The 17,152-nt window shown below is 36.9% G+C and overlaps 3 protein-coding genes across 4 annotated transcripts; 2 read left to right on the top strand and 1 right to left on the bottom strand.

Annotated features, from left to right (window-relative positions):
- The first annotated feature begins 610 nt into the window (after window positions 1-610).
- Window positions 611-1,634, top strand: LOC133860997 (uncharacterized). The gene has a single exon (XM_062296688.1). It carries the CDS (start codon window positions 708-710, stop codon window positions 1,398-1,400), a length of 693 nt encoding a protein of 230 aa, XP_062152672.1. The 5' UTR covers window positions 611-707; the 3' UTR covers window positions 1,401-1,634.
- A 1,206-nt stretch (window positions 1,635-2,840) lies between these two features.
- Window positions 2,841-4,322, top strand: LOC133859257 (fasciclin-like arabinogalactan protein 21). The gene has a single exon (XM_062294592.1). It carries the CDS (start codon window positions 3,154-3,156, stop codon window positions 4,204-4,206), a length of 1,053 nt encoding a protein of 350 aa, XP_062150576.1. The 5' UTR covers window positions 2,841-3,153; the 3' UTR covers window positions 4,207-4,322.
- Window positions 4,323-4,822: 500 nt separating this feature from the next.
- Window positions 4,823-8,442, bottom strand: LOC133859891 (glutathione S-transferase T2-like). 2 transcript variants are annotated; one of them, XM_062295464.1, is made up of 4 exons: window positions 8,115-8,442; window positions 7,960-8,023; window positions 6,004-6,373; window positions 4,823-5,910 (listed from the first exon to the last, which is right to left on the bottom strand). In XM_062295464.1, the coding sequence occupies exons 3-4, from the start codon at window positions 6,361-6,363 to the stop codon at window positions 5,035-5,037; spliced, it is 1,236 nt and encodes a 411-aa protein (XP_062151448.1). In that variant the 5' UTR covers window positions 6,364-6,373; window positions 7,960-8,023; window positions 8,115-8,442; the 3' UTR covers window positions 4,823-5,034. The 2 variants fall into 2 exon arrangements, with proteins under 2 accessions (XP_062151448.1, XP_062151447.1); XM_062295463.1 differs by having other exon boundaries at window positions 7,960-8,441.
- Between the last annotated feature and the right edge of the window lie 8,710 nt (window positions 8,443-17,152).

Genomic DNA, 17,152 nt, shown 5'->3' with positions numbered 1-17,152 from the left:
CATTTTAGAATCATTCATTACATGAAGCATTGTCATTTCTTCTGGAATCCAAGCATTTAACATTAGTACTTAACCCAGTCCATTATTTTACAGAATAGGTAACATATAATTTTTAATGATCCTAAAATGAATGAAGTTTTGAAAAAAATTAGATTGTTAAAATTCATCATTTGAAAATTTTAAATTCATTTTTCTTTTATTTAGGGTTTATAATTTTTTACATGATCCACGAACCTTAAACAAACTCAACACGAAATTTTCAGATTCGAATTGAGAGTCTTATCCTTTTAATTAAATGAATCGAGTTAAAATTAACATATATAGTATTGGAGTCTGACCCGAAATTTTTTACACGACCTGAACTTAATACACGAACATTGGAACACGAATTGATACCCGTATTTTTTTCTTTCTTTCTTTTTTTTTTTTTTTTTATTTTTTGCAAGGACGTTGTAACAAAAATATGCAATTTATTAAAATACTTAACATATTTATAAACTTTAATATGTGTGAGACGGTTAAAAAAATTTATTAGAAAAGCAAAAAAAAAAAAAAAAAGTGGGGTTTCTTACATATTTATAAAACACATGAAAATTCTATGAATTGGGTGAAAAGTGAAAAGACATGATGATTTTAAAGATTGGAACCAAAGCCATCTCTCTTGCCTTTCCAACAATGAACCAAAGCATCCAGTCTCCCCAGTGAAAATGGAGAGGCACATCGAAATCTTCCTCAGGAGGCTCTCCGTTGTCTCAATCACCATAGCAACCCTCACCCTCCTCCTTCTCTTCCTCCAAACCCCACAAACCTGCGTACCCCAAGGCTCTCCTCCCAAACCCCACCTCAAATTCCCAAAGTCCTCCTGCGACTCTTCGCCACGCGAGCTCCTCCCCATCGACAAGAAGAACCGTCGCCTTTGGTCCTCCAAGGCATGGAAATCCCAAGTATCTTCCTTCTCCCGCTTCTTCTCCTCGATCCGCCATCTGGGTCTTCTCCACAACCACTCCAAAGTCCTCTGCGTCTCCGCCGGGGCCGGCCACGAGGTCATGGCATTGTCCCAGCTCGGTGTTTCGGATGTCACGGGCGTTGAGTTGGTCGACTCGCCGCCTCTGGTCAGCCGGGCCGATCCGCATGAGTTGCCGTTCTTCGATGGCGCGTTTGATCTGGTGTACTCCGGCCATTTGGAGAAGGCTCTGTTTCCGGCGAGGTTTGTTTCCGAGATGGAGCGGACGGTGAGGGATAATGGGGTGTGCGTGGTAGCTGTGGAGGAGTGTGGGGATAAGGAGATGATGGAGATTGTGGGTTTGTTTAGGCGTTCGAGGTTTGTTGGCGCCGCGAATTTTAGTTTGATTGGATTGAGAATGACAAGGATTGTGATGAGAACTAGGACGTCTAATTGATTCGTTGATTCATACATACTTGATTTGGTTGGCTTTCTCCATGTTGATTTTGATTTGTTACTGCTGTTGTTTGATAATGTTAGCATTAATGTGAAAATGAATTTTGACGATCCATGAAAATGGAAGGAGATTTGGTGAGAAAGTGAAAGTTTATTGCTTAATGAATGTGAATATGGATAGAATTGTTGTAAGAAATATGAGATTCAATGAATGAAGTCCTTTATTTATGTTTTACTTCTACTCTCATCCTTGTTGGTGTGCTTCATATTTTGGGTAGACACCATTTTTGCTCCAAACTCTGTATAGGGGATCAAGTTTTTGTTCTTTCAAACCTCCATGATTACTAGTGATTTTGGAGTCAGTTGTTCTTTACTGAGTTGGTTGTCCATCTGAAACATTTGACTATTGCATGTTGTTGTTTCAGCTGCACAAATTCGTTTTCTGCAGTTTGCAAGATTTTACCAATAGGAGGATGTTCCAAAAGGATTTGTTTTTTTCAATGATTTGTGCAAAAGAAAAGCATTTGTGATTCTACTTGCATCTTGGCAGTCTCATGGAAATACATGTCCTGCGAAATTCTTGGACAAAAGACTTGACAACTTCTTTTCAAGCACCTCTACTGTACAATTTGAGAGCTTTGAAGGGTAGAGCTTGTCATAAATCAATACGTGTAGATTTATAACACAATTATGAAATTAGTAATGTTACATGATACACCCCAATTGCACATTGATCTCACAGGGAGGATGTGGTAGTACCCATCAGCTCCTTACAAAAATTTGAGTTTTCTGGGGTTTGACTCTTTGACAAATAGCTCCTTATGATTTAAAAAATTACGATAAACTCCCTATGGTGATTCTACGTGACAAATAACTTATTAAAGTTTTGTTTGAAATTCTGACGAAATATGTCAATGAGCTACATCATCACCAATAAAAAATAGACATGTGTCCCTTGTGATGAGCTAATGGCAAAATGCCATGTTGGATTTGACATGTCATTTTTTATTGCAAAAAAAAAAAAAAAGCATGAAAAAGAAGAAATGATAAAGATTTTAAAAAAATAAATAAAAAGCATGAGTTGGGGGTGGTTGGCCACACCCCAAATTGGCCACCAGGGTGGCTGAACCGCCCCCATGGCCAATCAGCCACACTTGTGCTTTTTTTCCTTTTTTTTTTTTTTAATTCCTTTTATTTTTTCTTTATGTATAATTTTTGGCAGTAAAAAGATGGTGTGCCAGATACAAAATCATCATAGGGGACACCTATTTATTTGTTTATTGGGAAATGATACTTACACATCACCCTCACAACAACCACCCTCACAACAACTACACTCACACAAGACACATTGAGGTGGGGCCCAGTGTAAGCCCCATCCCAATGTATCTTGTGTAAGTGTAGTTATTGTGCACAAGAAGTGTAAGTATCATTTCCCTTGTTTATTTTCTATTGTTGATGATGTGGCATATTAACGTATTTGATCAGAATTTTAAACGAAAATTTAATGCAGGAAATTATTTGCCATCCAAGATTACCATAGGGAGTTATTTGTAAAAAATATAACCACTGTGACTAATTTTGCATTTTTCCTTATAAGTTTGTATAAATTCCACAGCAGCCAACGGTTCTCTTTTGCTCTCCCAAGAAACAAACCCATAAAACCTCAAGAAGGAGAATTCTTCAATCTTTTCCTGTAATTTTCACTCTCTCTCTCTCTCTCAAAGATCATAATACTCCGTACAGCACATTTGATGGCTTCTTGTTGTAAACATTGGTGGCATGCATCAGTCTACTCCATCGTCTCTCTTTTGTTGGCCTTTATAGCAATATCCACAGCATTGCGTTCAAATCACAAGAATGCAATTCCAGCAACCAAACCCGTCGCCCATGGCCTACCACTCAACGTGTCCAGAGCTCTCAGGCATGCCGGGTTCCACTCCATGGCCACCCTCCTTCAGGTCTCCCCTGAACTCTTCCTTTCTTCTCCAAACTCAACCATCTTTGTTATCAAAGACTCATCCATCTCCTATCTCTCTATTCCTCCATTGCTCTTGAAGGATCTCCTCCAATACCACACCACTCCTTCCAAGCTTTCCATGGATGACCTCTTAAAGAAACCTCAAGGAAGTTGCTTCTCAACCCTTCATCGGAAGAAGAACATTGCAGTCACGAAGACTGATGCAAGACAAAAACTGATTGAGATTAACCATGTTTTGGTGTCACACCCAGATGTCTTTCTTGAAGGACCAATCGCAGTTCATGGAGTTCTTGGGCCATTTTCTCCAATGGACCCTCGGGATGTGCACGATGGCTGGAATTTTATTAAGTCACCAATCTGTGACTCCAATTCTACTTTGGTTTCAGATTTTCTTCAACCCAAGAACATGGTGGAATGGAGCCGAATTATCCAGTTGCTTAGCTCATACGGGTTTGTTTCTTTCGCAATCGGTTTGCATTCTGTTCTTGATGGGATTCTTGAAGATCATGCGAGCTTGAATACAGTCACCATCTTTGCTCCTCCGAATTTGGCGGCTGTAGCTTCTTCTTCACTATTGCTTGATAAGATTGTGAGATTTCACGTACTGCCTCGCAGGCTTACGTACAAGGAACTCACTTCATTGCCGGTTAGAACATTGCTGAGGACACTGGTTCCTGGTCAGGATCTTGAGGTTGCAGGAGAAGTTAATTTTATGCAAGGATTGGTCGTTAATGGCGTCAAGATTGCAGCGCCGGATCTTTTCTCTTCTGAGAAGTTTGTAGTCCATGGGATTTCTCGAGCGTTTGAGCTGACTGAGTTTTCCTGACACACCGATGTAGTTTAATTTCTTTTTGCTGGTGCTGGTAAGAATGCTTTGGGAGAATCGGCTACTTGCATTTGTTCCCCTTGTTATTCTATGATATTAGTAGATGCACCAGATACAGTGGCTTTATGTTTTGTGTCTCCCCCTCTCTCAATAGATCTTCTGATTCTGCACTACTAGTTCTTAATTACTGAGTTTGAAAAGGGAAATCAAGCCATCCAGGCAATTTTATACAAAAGAAAAGAACCGTTTTTTAGTCTGCGAAATAAATCTGGTTCTCCAGACAAATGAGCTGCTAAACTTTTGAAGTAAACAAATTCTCATTGAGCATTCACAATGGACTAGTTATTGTTTAGCTAAAATTTGGTTAGAAAACTCACATTTCTATTTTAGCTTGCCACTTTTGAAAAACACCCCACATCAAACTCTCTAAATCTTTCTCTAATCCATTTAAATATTCTATTTTTTTATTTTTTTTTGTTCTTTACTCTTTATTCCAAATATGGTTTGTGCCAACTTGTAACAGTAATTGTACTTTAATGGAGTACATAATGATCGCAATCAAATCAATGGCTCGCTCACAATCAAGTTTTATGCCAACTTGTAATAATAATATCTTCAGAAGTTCAAAAACAATAGATCTTAAGAAGCATACAATCAAAAAATTTCAGAGACTCAACCAAAAGTTCCCAAAGTAGCACCGTCAATGTTAAAATACATGTCAAAACCATACAACTTAAGGAGTGAAAGTGGGCTTAAAATTAAAGATAATGCAGCTAAGTTAATGAGTTGAGACATGATAAAATTAAAGATAATGCAGCTCAAAATACACTATTTACTCCTACTTCGACTTTCAAGGATTTCCATTTTGCGTCCATGAAAATATTCTTGTTGCATTTGAGACATGCCACTTGTATCCATCAACATAAGTTTGTCTTCTTCTCTCGCTTGCTCCAACCAAAGCGTTTCTCGCTTAATGCGCACTTCCTCTTGTTTAATGCATACTTTCTCTTGTTTAATGCGCACGTCCTCTTGCATAAGACGAAGCATCTCTTTCTCTTGATCACGTGCTTCCTCAAAAAGTTTTGTTTTCTTCTTCTTGTCTTCCTTTATTTCATTTAGTATCACAATAACATCCGAATTTGATCTTTCTTTTCTCTTTCGTTTGTCCTTTTCGACTTTCCGGCTTATTGGTCGCTCCAAATTTACAAAAGTTTCGTGTGAGACCTCTTCTTCCCCTAGATTTATCGGATCCGGAGTCCAATTACAAAATTCCTCCTCTCTCGCTTGTTCTAACTGAAGCGTTTCTCGATTATTGTGCACGTCCTCTTGTATAAGATGAAGCATCTCTTTCTCTTGATCACGTGCTTCAACAAAAAGTTCTGTTTTCTTCTTGTCTTCCACTATCTCATTTAGTATCACAGTAACATCCGAATTCGTTCTTTCTTTTCTTTTTCGTTTGTCATTTTCGGTTTCCCGGCCTATTGGTTGCTCCAAGGCTACAAACGTTTCGTTTGGGACCTCGTCTTCTCCTAGATTTATCGGATCCGGAGTAGAAGGAGAAGATGTCACAACTGATCTTTTCCTCAATTTTGCACTTTGCATATGCGCCACCCATTTTGGATGAAACCTCAACACATTCCAACAATGTTCAAAGTGGAATGTTGTTGATTGGAGTTCTTGATACATAAGTTTTGCCTTGCAAATCTGAAAAATTAACAGACAGAACATAATAAAATCTTTTGGAATAAATAGAACATAACCCAAACAAATAAATGAAGTACCATAATTAGAACATACCTTGTCTTGCTCACTCACACCACTTTGTTGCCTTGATTCAACTTGGGCTAAGTACCCACAAAACTTAATTATCGCAAGTTGAATCGTTGACCACCGATTCATTAGAGAGTTCGGAGAACGTCCAGATGTAAAGTTCTTGTGCTCGTGAAAGTACTCCCAAATTCTATTCCAATATTTCTTGTGTTTTTGCTCATTTCCTTCCACCGGATTCAAGCTAATATTAATATTAATCCACGCCGACACAAGCAAATTGTCTTCATAAACATTGAAGTTGCCACCCCGTTGTGATTTCTTAACAATGGGTTCAACCTCAACTTGGGCTAGAGGCTCTTGTTGACAAATTTCATTTGCAGATTCCATGAAAAAGTCACTGTCATTTAAAAGATTGGTGAAGTAGGTGGCTTCTTGAGTTCTAGAATCCACATTAACTTACTAACTGAATAAAGATTCTGTTTAGGGAAAATTAATAATATTGATCTTAAATCAATCTTGCATTTAGAACAGACATGAAGCAACATAAAAAACCAATCCCATCATCACAATGTACATAAAAGACATAAAGATGGAGCTAAGATGGAAAACAAACTACATTTGGTGTGGCTTAACATAAATATATAGAGATTGAGCTAAGATGTGAAGATACAATGTTACAGCGAAGATACCATAATTCCAGAGGAGCTTTAGCAATGCTGAACTTTCAGCACTTTAACAAACAATGCCTTTTAATTGAACAAGTAAATTACTAATGTATTTCTATTTCCGCTGTGCTAAGAGTGTGGCTTAATATACAGCATAGGAAAGCAGTATTGCTGAGCTTCATTTGGATTTTCTTATTTCCAGTTAGTTCTCTTTTTCTCCAATGGGTGCACTTGGAAGAAAAACAAACAAACAAAGTCATTCTAGCACTAACAAGTTATAAACAGAGGTCCAAAACAAGTATAAGCAACGTTCCATAAACCAATACTAAACAGAAAAAAAAAAATCATACACCTCTCCACCGAGACACAAACACACATATCATAGTAGCACTTTAGAATATTGCTATCATTATCACTTATTACTTTTCACATTAGAAAGATAAGGACCTTTTTTTAATGTGACTCCTCCAACACCAACACCAACATCTTTAGTCAGGATGTTAAGTGTTAAACCAATATCCATTTCTTGCAGAATATCTAATTTGAAAAAAAGATTTTGGATATCACACTTCCTCATTAAAATTTGCTTTTCTTGTATCCTAAGATCCCAAACATTGAAATGGCTTGTATATACATCAACTTTGGAGCATTATGCAGCAAACGTATACCCAAACTACTGGTTTATGGTTTTTCAGTTCATTCCTACCTTTGCCCAATGCTCTTGTATTGCTTGTGCTTGGTGATTTCCTTCTACATTGTACCCTTTTCTCTGTACAATCCCCTGACTTTATTCTAACACATACTGTTTCACTTTCACACAATATTGGAATAAAAAACTTCTGGTGATTTGTACCTCTAGGTAAGCTTTGAAATGCTAGTGTGATCAATCAACACTAACAAAGTATCCCAGATATTAATTCCCCCAAAATTGGGAATCATTTCCTATTGCCCAATAATTTAATTTAATTCATTCTTTATAAAAGCACCTACAATAATTTTCTGAGAAATCTCTGTACAATCCGTCCAGATATTGTATCATCACCAATAATCTCTACAAGTGCTGAAGTGCCCCTTTCTTTTTAGAGTGACACTGCCTCCCTCAGCAGCCCTAACCAAAAGCACGGTTTTTTAGCAGGGAAAAAAAAATGGTGCAGAGCTCTGTTCTGGCGAGGTAAACCAGACCATTAAAAGGAGATTTCATCCAAAGAAAGGTAAGAGGTTACCGAAGCCTTGTTCTGACGAGATTTTGGGCTCTGAAGTATTATGGATAGATCGTTGGTGAGAAAAAAAAAAAAAAATGAAGAAGAAGAAGGCTTACGAGATTTGTGGTGCAGAGCTGTCTCGATTCTTGACAGCTCCTTCTTTATCTTGTCTCCTAAAACCTTCACGTACAGAAACGACCCAAATATCAATTCCACGGCACAAACTTTCAAATTAGTCCAACTACATAACGCAAAATCAGGAATTCCGAACCTTATCTATGAAGAAATCAGACGGAAAGCCATCCGAACGCAACTTCCTTTTGATTGTTTCCCACACCTTCTAAAAAATCTCCCAACCTTTTTCTCCTATTTTCCCACACCCAAAAAAAACCCAATCCCGCGAGCGAGAAGAATGCCCTTCTTCTTGCACTTGAGGAGCGCCAAGATATCTCACCGATGGTGCTTCAACAAGGGAGAGAGATTGAGAGGTTGTTGTCGGTTGAGACGAAGACGCGCAGCGAGGCGAAGCAAGTTTTGATCTTTCTTGCAGTGATGGAGTAGGCGAGAAAGGGAGAGGAGAGACAGAGCGCGCGACTGGAGGGAGAGGGTGGGAATATAAAAATGGGCGAGAAAAGGAGCGACGTGGCTACAGTAAAAATCGCCAAAGGTAGCAAGCAAAGTAACAAAAATGCAAAAATCATGGGGAATTAACGGCTTCAATGGAGAGCTTATTTTAAGGGAGCTAAATAATATTTGACTAAAAAGTAGTTTTAATTAGTTCATTTTACCTTTCAAAAGGAAAAAAAAAATAAAAAATTAGCTCATTTTGGATGGGATTAGAGTATTTTTAGTGAACTAGTTATTTTTTTAGCTAAAATTTGATGGAATTTCCTTTTTTTTTTTTTTTTTATTATTTAGTCAAACACTTTAAAAAAGAACCATACATCAAATTCTCTAAATCTATCTCTACTCCGTTTAAATATTCTTCTCTATTCTGCTCCAATGGTCATTTTTCGACAAGCATGTTTTGAATCGTCACGTTCTTTCGGTATAAATAAGACCATTCTTTTAGTATAAACAAGACTTTCTTTTTCAATTTTCATTCACCTCAACACATGTTTCTTTTTCAGTTTAGTATTTGTTTTATCTCTATGACTCGCTTTCTTTTACACACAATCCTTCTTATCAAGTCAGACTTTGATGAAGAGTTGGAAATAATTATAAAATTTGTTATGAAGAATCAACATCACATGGTCGTTCTAAGCAACGTTGCATGTTCATCATTGCAAGGACACGAAAGTCTTTTTTGCGATTATTTTGCTAAAACACTAGTAGATCCTTACAAATATTTTCGAATGAGGTTTCATATGAATCATTCTCTTCTTTATATTCAATCTATGGTGGACGCTCACAAACCTTATTTTGTCCAAGGAATATATGGTTTCAAAAGGCTCAGTTTTTCTTCCCTTCAGAAGGTTATCGCCACACTTATGATGCTTACATATGGTGTTACGATTGATTTTATAGATGAATACTTGAAGATTGGAAAAATCACCGCAATAAAGAGTCTAAAATGTTTGTTAAAGTGCTAGTTTCATTTATTTTTATTTTTATTTTCTGAAGAGTACTTAAGGTCACCTAGTTGGACATCGCTAGATTACTAATTGTTAGCAAAAATCAGGGATTTCTAAGTATGTTGGGGAGCATTAATTGTATGCACTGAAAATGGAAGAATGCCTGACTTCGTGGCAATGTATGTGTTATGGTCATATCCATGAACCAACTATTATTTTGGAAGCAATGGATTTATATGATATTTGGATATGTCATGCTTTTTTGGGGTTATCTCAGTCTCATAACGATATAAACATGCTATAAAGGTCTTTTATATTTTCTAACATCACTAAAAGGCGTGCTCTTCCTGTCAACTAAACAATCAATGATTCAATGGTCATAACTATATAATGAGATACCTCATCGATGGCATAAATTCGTAGCAAGCAACATTTGTGAAAACAATTTCATCTTTACAAGGAAATAAAATAAAACATTTTGCTACAGCCCAAGAGTCAGCAAGGTCGACCGTGGAACATGCCTTTAAAGTGCTTCAAGCATGATTTGCAATAGTGAGTAGACCTGCACGATTTTTTCTCCTTGAAACACTTAAAGATATTATGATGACATGCGTAATTCTATATAATATGATCCTTGAAGATGAGCGGGCTAACAATATATATAGCAAAAGAGTTCGAATATAAACAACTAAATGAAAACTCACGTGAACCAGTGTCATGCGGGCCTACAACTAAATTTAGTGAGTTCATTAAACGTCATCATTATACTAAAGAAAGGAAAACATATTCTCAATTCCAATTGAACCTCGTCGAGCACTAATGACAATTACACAACGAGCTAGGCATAGGAACTTATGATAGAGAAATATCATGATCATTGTTGTTGGAAGGTTTATGCCAACCTGTAACAGTCATTGCGCTTGAGTTTCATCTTGATTTATTTGGTTTTCTCTATTGTTTTTGGTACATAAGATAAGCTGGCATTTAAACATATAATGGAGCACCTACTTGAACGGGGATATTGCAAACGATTAGGTGTTAATTGGAGTGGTAAATAATAATTTACCCTAACAAAAACTGATTACTGATATGATCAGCTCTGCAAGTTCCCTTGCCATTGAGCTTGTAGTAGTTAGTTGTTCCAGTTCCTGATCAATGTCTTCATCGGCTTCCCATTAATCCCATAGTTGTTGCTGTTGTTGTAGCAGCAACAGCTGCTCTTCTTTGTCAGGAGGACGGTGGACACTCCGATCATTAGCGATCTTTTTCATTGCTGTAAGAACTTATAATAATTTAAAGAAAGATAAAGGAAATAGAGGAAACACAGATTTTAGATAGTTCGACCTATAACCTACATCTACACGTCAAAGCCTTTTGTTGGTTACATCTTTCATTTGATTCATTTGATTGTATATAAGACTCTATTTATAGAGAAATAGTCTGAACGTTACAAGCCTCTTCTACTTTTACATTAACAACAATAAATCTAATTTATCATCTTATAACTCTTGTCTCTTGAGTGCTTGTAACTCTTGTCACTTTGGTGTTTATAACTCTTGTGATCTTATCTCTTGAATTCTTGTAACTCTTGTCTCAATACACTCCCGCAAACCCAATGGTAGATCACTAATGTTGAGGTTTGATCTTGAACGTCAAAGGGCTAAAAAAAAAAAAAAATGGCTACTATGACCTGAATTAGAACATCAGTTTCTATGACCAAAACTTAGAATGTGGTGACTCTGGCCAGCATTGGCTACTATGGTCAAGACTTGGACATCGGCTACTATGGCCGGAATTGAGCCAACTATGGGCATGAAACCTCTTTTGGCATTTTTTTTTTTCAACAAGAGTGGGTGGTATTTGCTAGTAGAGGAAACAATGGCGGTATGGCATATCATCTTGACTAAGAGAGAGACTCACGTGGGTGTGGGAAGAAAAATAGCTCGGGCACAAGATGAGAAAATGTGGAAGGATGAGAAAACCCAAGAAAAAAAAAATTCACACAATGAATATTTGTAGGCATTTTGATTTTGGTTATGATTGAAGATGCTTGAAGTTGGAGTGATTTATCCTATTTCAGATAGTAATTGGGTTAGCCCGGTTCAGGTGGTTCCTAAAAAGACTGGAATGACTGATGTGAAAAATCAGAATGATGAGTTAGTTCCTACCCGTGTTCAGAATGGGTGGCGGGTTTGTATAGATTATAGAAAATTAAATGCCGTAACCCGCAAAGACCACTTCCCTTTACCTTTTATTGATCAAATGCTTGAAAGGTTGGCTGGTCATTCTTACTATTGTTTCCTTGATGGTTATTCAGGATATTTTCAGATTGCAATCGCTCCGGAGGATCAAGAAAAGACGACATTTACATGCCCATTCGGAACTTTTGCATATCGTCGCATGCCCTTTGGCCTTTGCAACGCCCCAGCCACTTTCCAAAGGTGTATGGTTAGCATATTTTCAGATTATATTGAGCATATCATAGAAGTCTTTATGGATGATTTCACAGTTTATGGAGACTCCTTTGATAATTGTTTGCATAACCTTACACTTGTTCTTCAAAGATGCATAGAGACTAACCTTGTGTTAAATTCTGAAAAATGTCATTTTATGGTTGGACAAGGTATAGTTTTGGGTCATGTTGTTTCATCTAGGGGAATTGAGGTAGATAAAGCCAAAGTTGATATTATTCAATCTTTACCTTATCCCACTAGTGTGCGGGAAGTTCGTTCTTTTCTTGGACATGCAGGTTTTTATCGAAGATTCATCAAAGACTTCTCCAAAATAGCATTACCCCTATGCAAGTTGCTACAAAAGGATGTAGCTTTTGAGCTCGATGAGGCATGTAAAAAGGCATTTGATAAGCTGAAGGAATTGTTGACCTCTACCCCAGTTATCCAACCCCCTGATTGGAACATTCCCTTCGAGATAATGTGCGACGCAAGTGATTATGCAGTAGGCGCTGTTCTGGGTCAAAGAATTGGAAAAGCATCTCATGCCATTTATTATGCTTCAAGGACTTTGAATGATGCCCAGAGAAATTACTCTACTACTGAAAAAGAACTTCTAGCTGTTGTTTTTGTTTTAGAAAAATTTCGATCTTATTTGCTTGGTACTAAAATCATTGTTTACTCTGATCATGCAGCTCTTCGTTATTTGATGACGAAGAAAGAGGCAAAACCAAGATTAATAAGATGGATACTTCTCTTGAGTGAATTTGATTTGGAGATCAAAGACAAAAAGGGGACAGAAAATCGGGTCGCAGATCATTTGAGTCGTTTAGTTCATGTGGAGGATGAACTTCGTCTACAAGAAACGTTCCCTAACGAGCAATTGTTCTTTGCAAGCGGGACATTACCTTGGTATGCGAATATTGTAAATTATTTGGTTACTAATATGTTACCTCCTAATTTGTCTAAGGCTCAAAGAGATAAGATCAAGAGTAATGCCAAATACTATGTGTGGGATGACCCATACTTATGGAAGCATTGTGCAGATCAAGTGATAAGAAGGTGCGTTCCTGAAAATGAGATTATTTCTATTCTCACATTTTGTCATTCTTATGCTTGTGGAGGTCACTTTGGAGATAAGAGGACGGCGAGAAAAGTACTAGAATGTGGTTTCTATTGGCCATCTTTATTCCGAGATTCGTATCAATTTTGTAAGTCATGCGATCATTGTCAAAATACAGGTAATATATCCAAAAAGAATGAGATGCCACAAATCCCCATACTATTTTGTGAAATTTTTGATGTTTGGGGCATCGATTTCATGGGACCGTTCCCTGTATCTTTCGGTTATGTTTATATTCTACTTGCTGTTGATTATGTCTCGAAATGGGTAGAAGCTAAAGCTACCAGGACTAATGATTCTAAAGTTGTTACAAATTTTATCAAGTCCAGAATATTCTCCAGGTTTGGAATTCCAAGAGCTCTAATAAGTGATTGAGGCACTCACTTTTGCAATCGAACTGTGGAGACTTTGCTGAAAAAGTACCATGTGACCCACAAGGTGTCAACCGCCTATCATCCGCAAACTAGTGGACAAGCGGAAGTGTCAAATCGAGAGATAAAATCTATCCTTGAAAAGACGGTCAATCCAAGTAGAAAAGACTGGAGTCTGCGCTTGGATGATGCATTATGGGCGTATAGGACTGCATATAAGACGCCCATTGGAATGTCACCTTATCGGTTGGTGTTTGGGAAACCATGCCACCTACCAGTTGAGTTAGAACACAAGGCTTATTGGGCTATAAAGAGTTTCAACATGAAGATGGATGAAAGTGGAGAACAAAGGAAGTTGCAACTACAAGAGTTAGAGGAAATTCGCAATGATGCCTACGAAAGTGCAAGGATTTACAAGGAAAAGACGAAGGCTTTTCATGACAAGATGATCTCTAGGAAGGAGTTCAAAATTGGTCAAAAGTCCTTCTTTACAATTCACGACTTCGTTTGTTTCCAGGTAAGTTGCATTCTCGTTGGATTGGTCCTTTTGTTGTTACTAATGTTTTTCCTCACGGTGCAGTTGAAATTCAAAGTTTAGCAACTTCCAAAGTGATCAAGGTGAATGGCCATAGACTTAAGACTTTTTATGAAGGTTTCCAAATAGAGAATGTGGTAAAATTGGATCTTGAGGATCCAATTTATACTGATTGAAGAAAGACTTGAGTCGAGCCAACGACAATAAACAAAGGCGCTGCTTGGGAGGCAACCCAAGGGGAGTTTGTTTTCTTATTCTCATATTTATATTTTTGTTATTTTTGCCTTTTCTTTGCATTTCACCTACATTGGGGACAATGTTAGTTTTAAGTGTGGGGGAAGGGATTTAGGTTGTGTTTTAATTTGTTTTGTTTTTTTTTTAAAAAAAATAATAATTATAATAATAAAAAAAAAAAAAAAATTTGCTTTTTGTATTCTGGTTTTCAATAATTTTTGGTTGTGTATGCCATGAGCATGGTTCAATTAAGCTTGGAAAATTCATAACATGATTGAATAGTAATCTTTTGACTTAGAATTATTTAGTTTGGTTATTTTCCTTGAGATGGTTGTGACTAAAATTGGTAGACAAAAGCCGGTGAGATTTTGAGCCTTTAGACTGACACATCCATATCAGTCTCACTACTTTCTTTCATGAGAGATATTCTTTCATGGATTTGTTTCTCCAGAACTTGCCTTGATTCTCTTCAAGATCATTCTGACACGTGCATGCATGAACATGATTAAGGCCCTCTTTGTTACAATCTACATGAAGCCAAATAGCCTACCTTGTAATTAATTTTTCCTTTGTTGAACCCCTTTGAGCTTTATCGTTTATTATGAACCCACATTACAAGCCTTAAACCCGAAAAACAATGTCTTTACCTAAGCCATAAAGTTAGTGGAGCTTTGTTCATCATTATGATATGTATGGGTGTGCAAGAAATAAGTGTGGGGGTGTCTAGATTTGTGGTTTGGCTATGACTGGTGAAATGGAACATATTCTCATTCTCAATTCGTGAGTTCCATTATTGATGAAAAAAAAAATGGAAAAGAAGAAGAAGAAAAAGAGAGAGAGAGAAAAAGGAAAGAAAAGAGAAGAAGGGAAGTGATGGAGGAAATTACCTTTGATATTACAAATTGTCCATAATTCCTCCTAAAATCCAAAGAAAAAGGGAGCTTGTTTATACATGAAATATACAAATTGAAGAAAGCTGCTGAATGGAGTAACTGGTTTTACATGTCTTATATATTCGAGCCTGAATCGATTTGATTTTTGCTCCACTAGTTTCAATGGCTTTTGAGCTACACTCCCAAATATTTCCCACCTTGATCCTAAGCCCCGTTATAACCCTTGAAAAGTCCTTATGATTCATGTTATGCATGTGGTCCCTATGGTGGAGAATGAGAAGATATGCAAGCCTATGGTAGATCATTTCCATTGGAATGAATTTGAGCGAAACACATACCCTTCAAACACATGAGAGACGAGTGTTTATTCCTGTGAAGGTCTACATTTTTAGTCTACTCCATCTTCAAGTGAAAATTCTTGCTAAATAATTTTAACCTATTTAAAAATGTTTATTCATGATATGTTCTGAATTGTGAAGAGCTTGGTTGTTCCTTGTTGATGGCGTTGCAACCTTGGTTTTCTTAGGAAGGTGAATTTGAGATTTGCTCGAGGACGAGCAAAGGTTAAGTGTGGGGGAATTTGATGAGAATGTAAAATGTCGTATTTTTCCCCTTAATATTTAATCTCTTATACTTATTTAATGCCTAAATATACTCAATATTCTTATATTTTGATTTAGGATACAAATTGAGGCATTAAATGCAAAACAAAGCAAATTGGGCGATTTTGGACAGTTTCAACATCAATTCGTAATCTGGTCATAACTCTCTCATAAAATCTCCGATTGAGATGATTCAAGATGCTGTGGAACACCAAGAAAAAGATATACAACTTTTATGTTTTGCGTTTTGAGAGATACCGGATGAATCAAGGTAGAAATCGGGCTTGAAGTTGACGTTCTGATGCGGTTTAATTGCGGAAGTTTTCAGATATGGAAATTTCTTTACTTTGAGACTTTTCATAATCATCCAATCAATTCCGGCCAAGCCAAGCAATAAATACAAAGTCAAGCAAAAGGAAGAAAAGGAAGGAAAAGATGTGTAGAGGATCAAGAAAATAAAGAAGAGATTTGTGAGGACCACCTGGAAGAAGACAACATAAAAGGAGCATCTCTTTCCATGACAAGGCAATTTGATTTCTCTCCATACTTGGCTGATTTGTGGGGACTTAAACAAGGAAAGAATCGATAAAGTATATGGCAACAAAAGTCCACATTGAAATCATCACCTTCCTAGTTATCCTAGCCTTTATTTTATGTTTAATACTTTCCTTAATAAATTAGATTTGTGTATTGTTATTTTAGGATAGTATTTCTTTAGGAGATTTCCTAGGCTTCTAACATATGGGATGAAACGTGTATAAAAAGGGGGAACCATGACACACAAGACATCATTTATCTTCCATCTTCTCCCCTCTTCTCTAACTTCCTTGAGTTTTAGTCATGGCCCTGCGTGGCTAAACTTTCATAATTGGTCGAAGGAAACGAAAGCCTCGGAATCAATAAAACTGTGAGATCTAATTTGTTTTTATTGTTCGATTTATGTTTTGAGTATCGGATGTTTTTCTATGTTTATTTTTATGATTGTCTCGTTTAATTACTAGAAGGCCTACTAGTGTATTACTCGTTGCAATCTACTGCTAGGTTGGATATCAAATCCGTAATTGTTTGATCCCTCCAATCTACGAAGCAACTAAGATTTAATGATTTGCTGCTTCTCAGCGATTATTAAATTTTAGGAAGAACATCCGACGAAATTAAATGCAACCGCTTGTGCTTGTGTTGTTTCGCTTCGTCGATCTCTCTAATTCTTAAGGCTGCTACTAGATTAAACCTATAGCGCTTGTCTTAGGTTGTTTAGTAGTTAGGGTTAATTAGAGCGCTTGTCTTCTAATTAACTACGACTAAGGAGAGATAGGAAAACAGTTCCAACGGTGAATATTCAAAGCATGAATTGATATATATTTGCATCGATGATCAGTTGCCAAATTCCGATGGTGGAAGTTGACTTAGACCAATGTTTCTTTACTTGATTAATATTTTAATTTGAATTGTTTTTTAGTTATTTTTCTTAAAATTATTTTCATACTCAAAACCCCCCCATCCTTGTTCACGTAGCATAAAACTCGG

The sequence above is a fragment of the Alnus glutinosa genome, chromosome 2 (genome assembly GCF_958979055.1).
Source record: "Alnus glutinosa chromosome 2, dhAlnGlut1.1, whole genome shotgun sequence".
In the NCBI taxonomy this organism is placed as follows: domain Eukaryota; kingdom Viridiplantae; phylum Streptophyta; class Magnoliopsida; order Fagales; family Betulaceae; genus Alnus; species Alnus glutinosa.
Note: the sequence above shows the minus strand (reverse complement) of the source record. Positions and strands in the feature narration are given on the sequence as shown.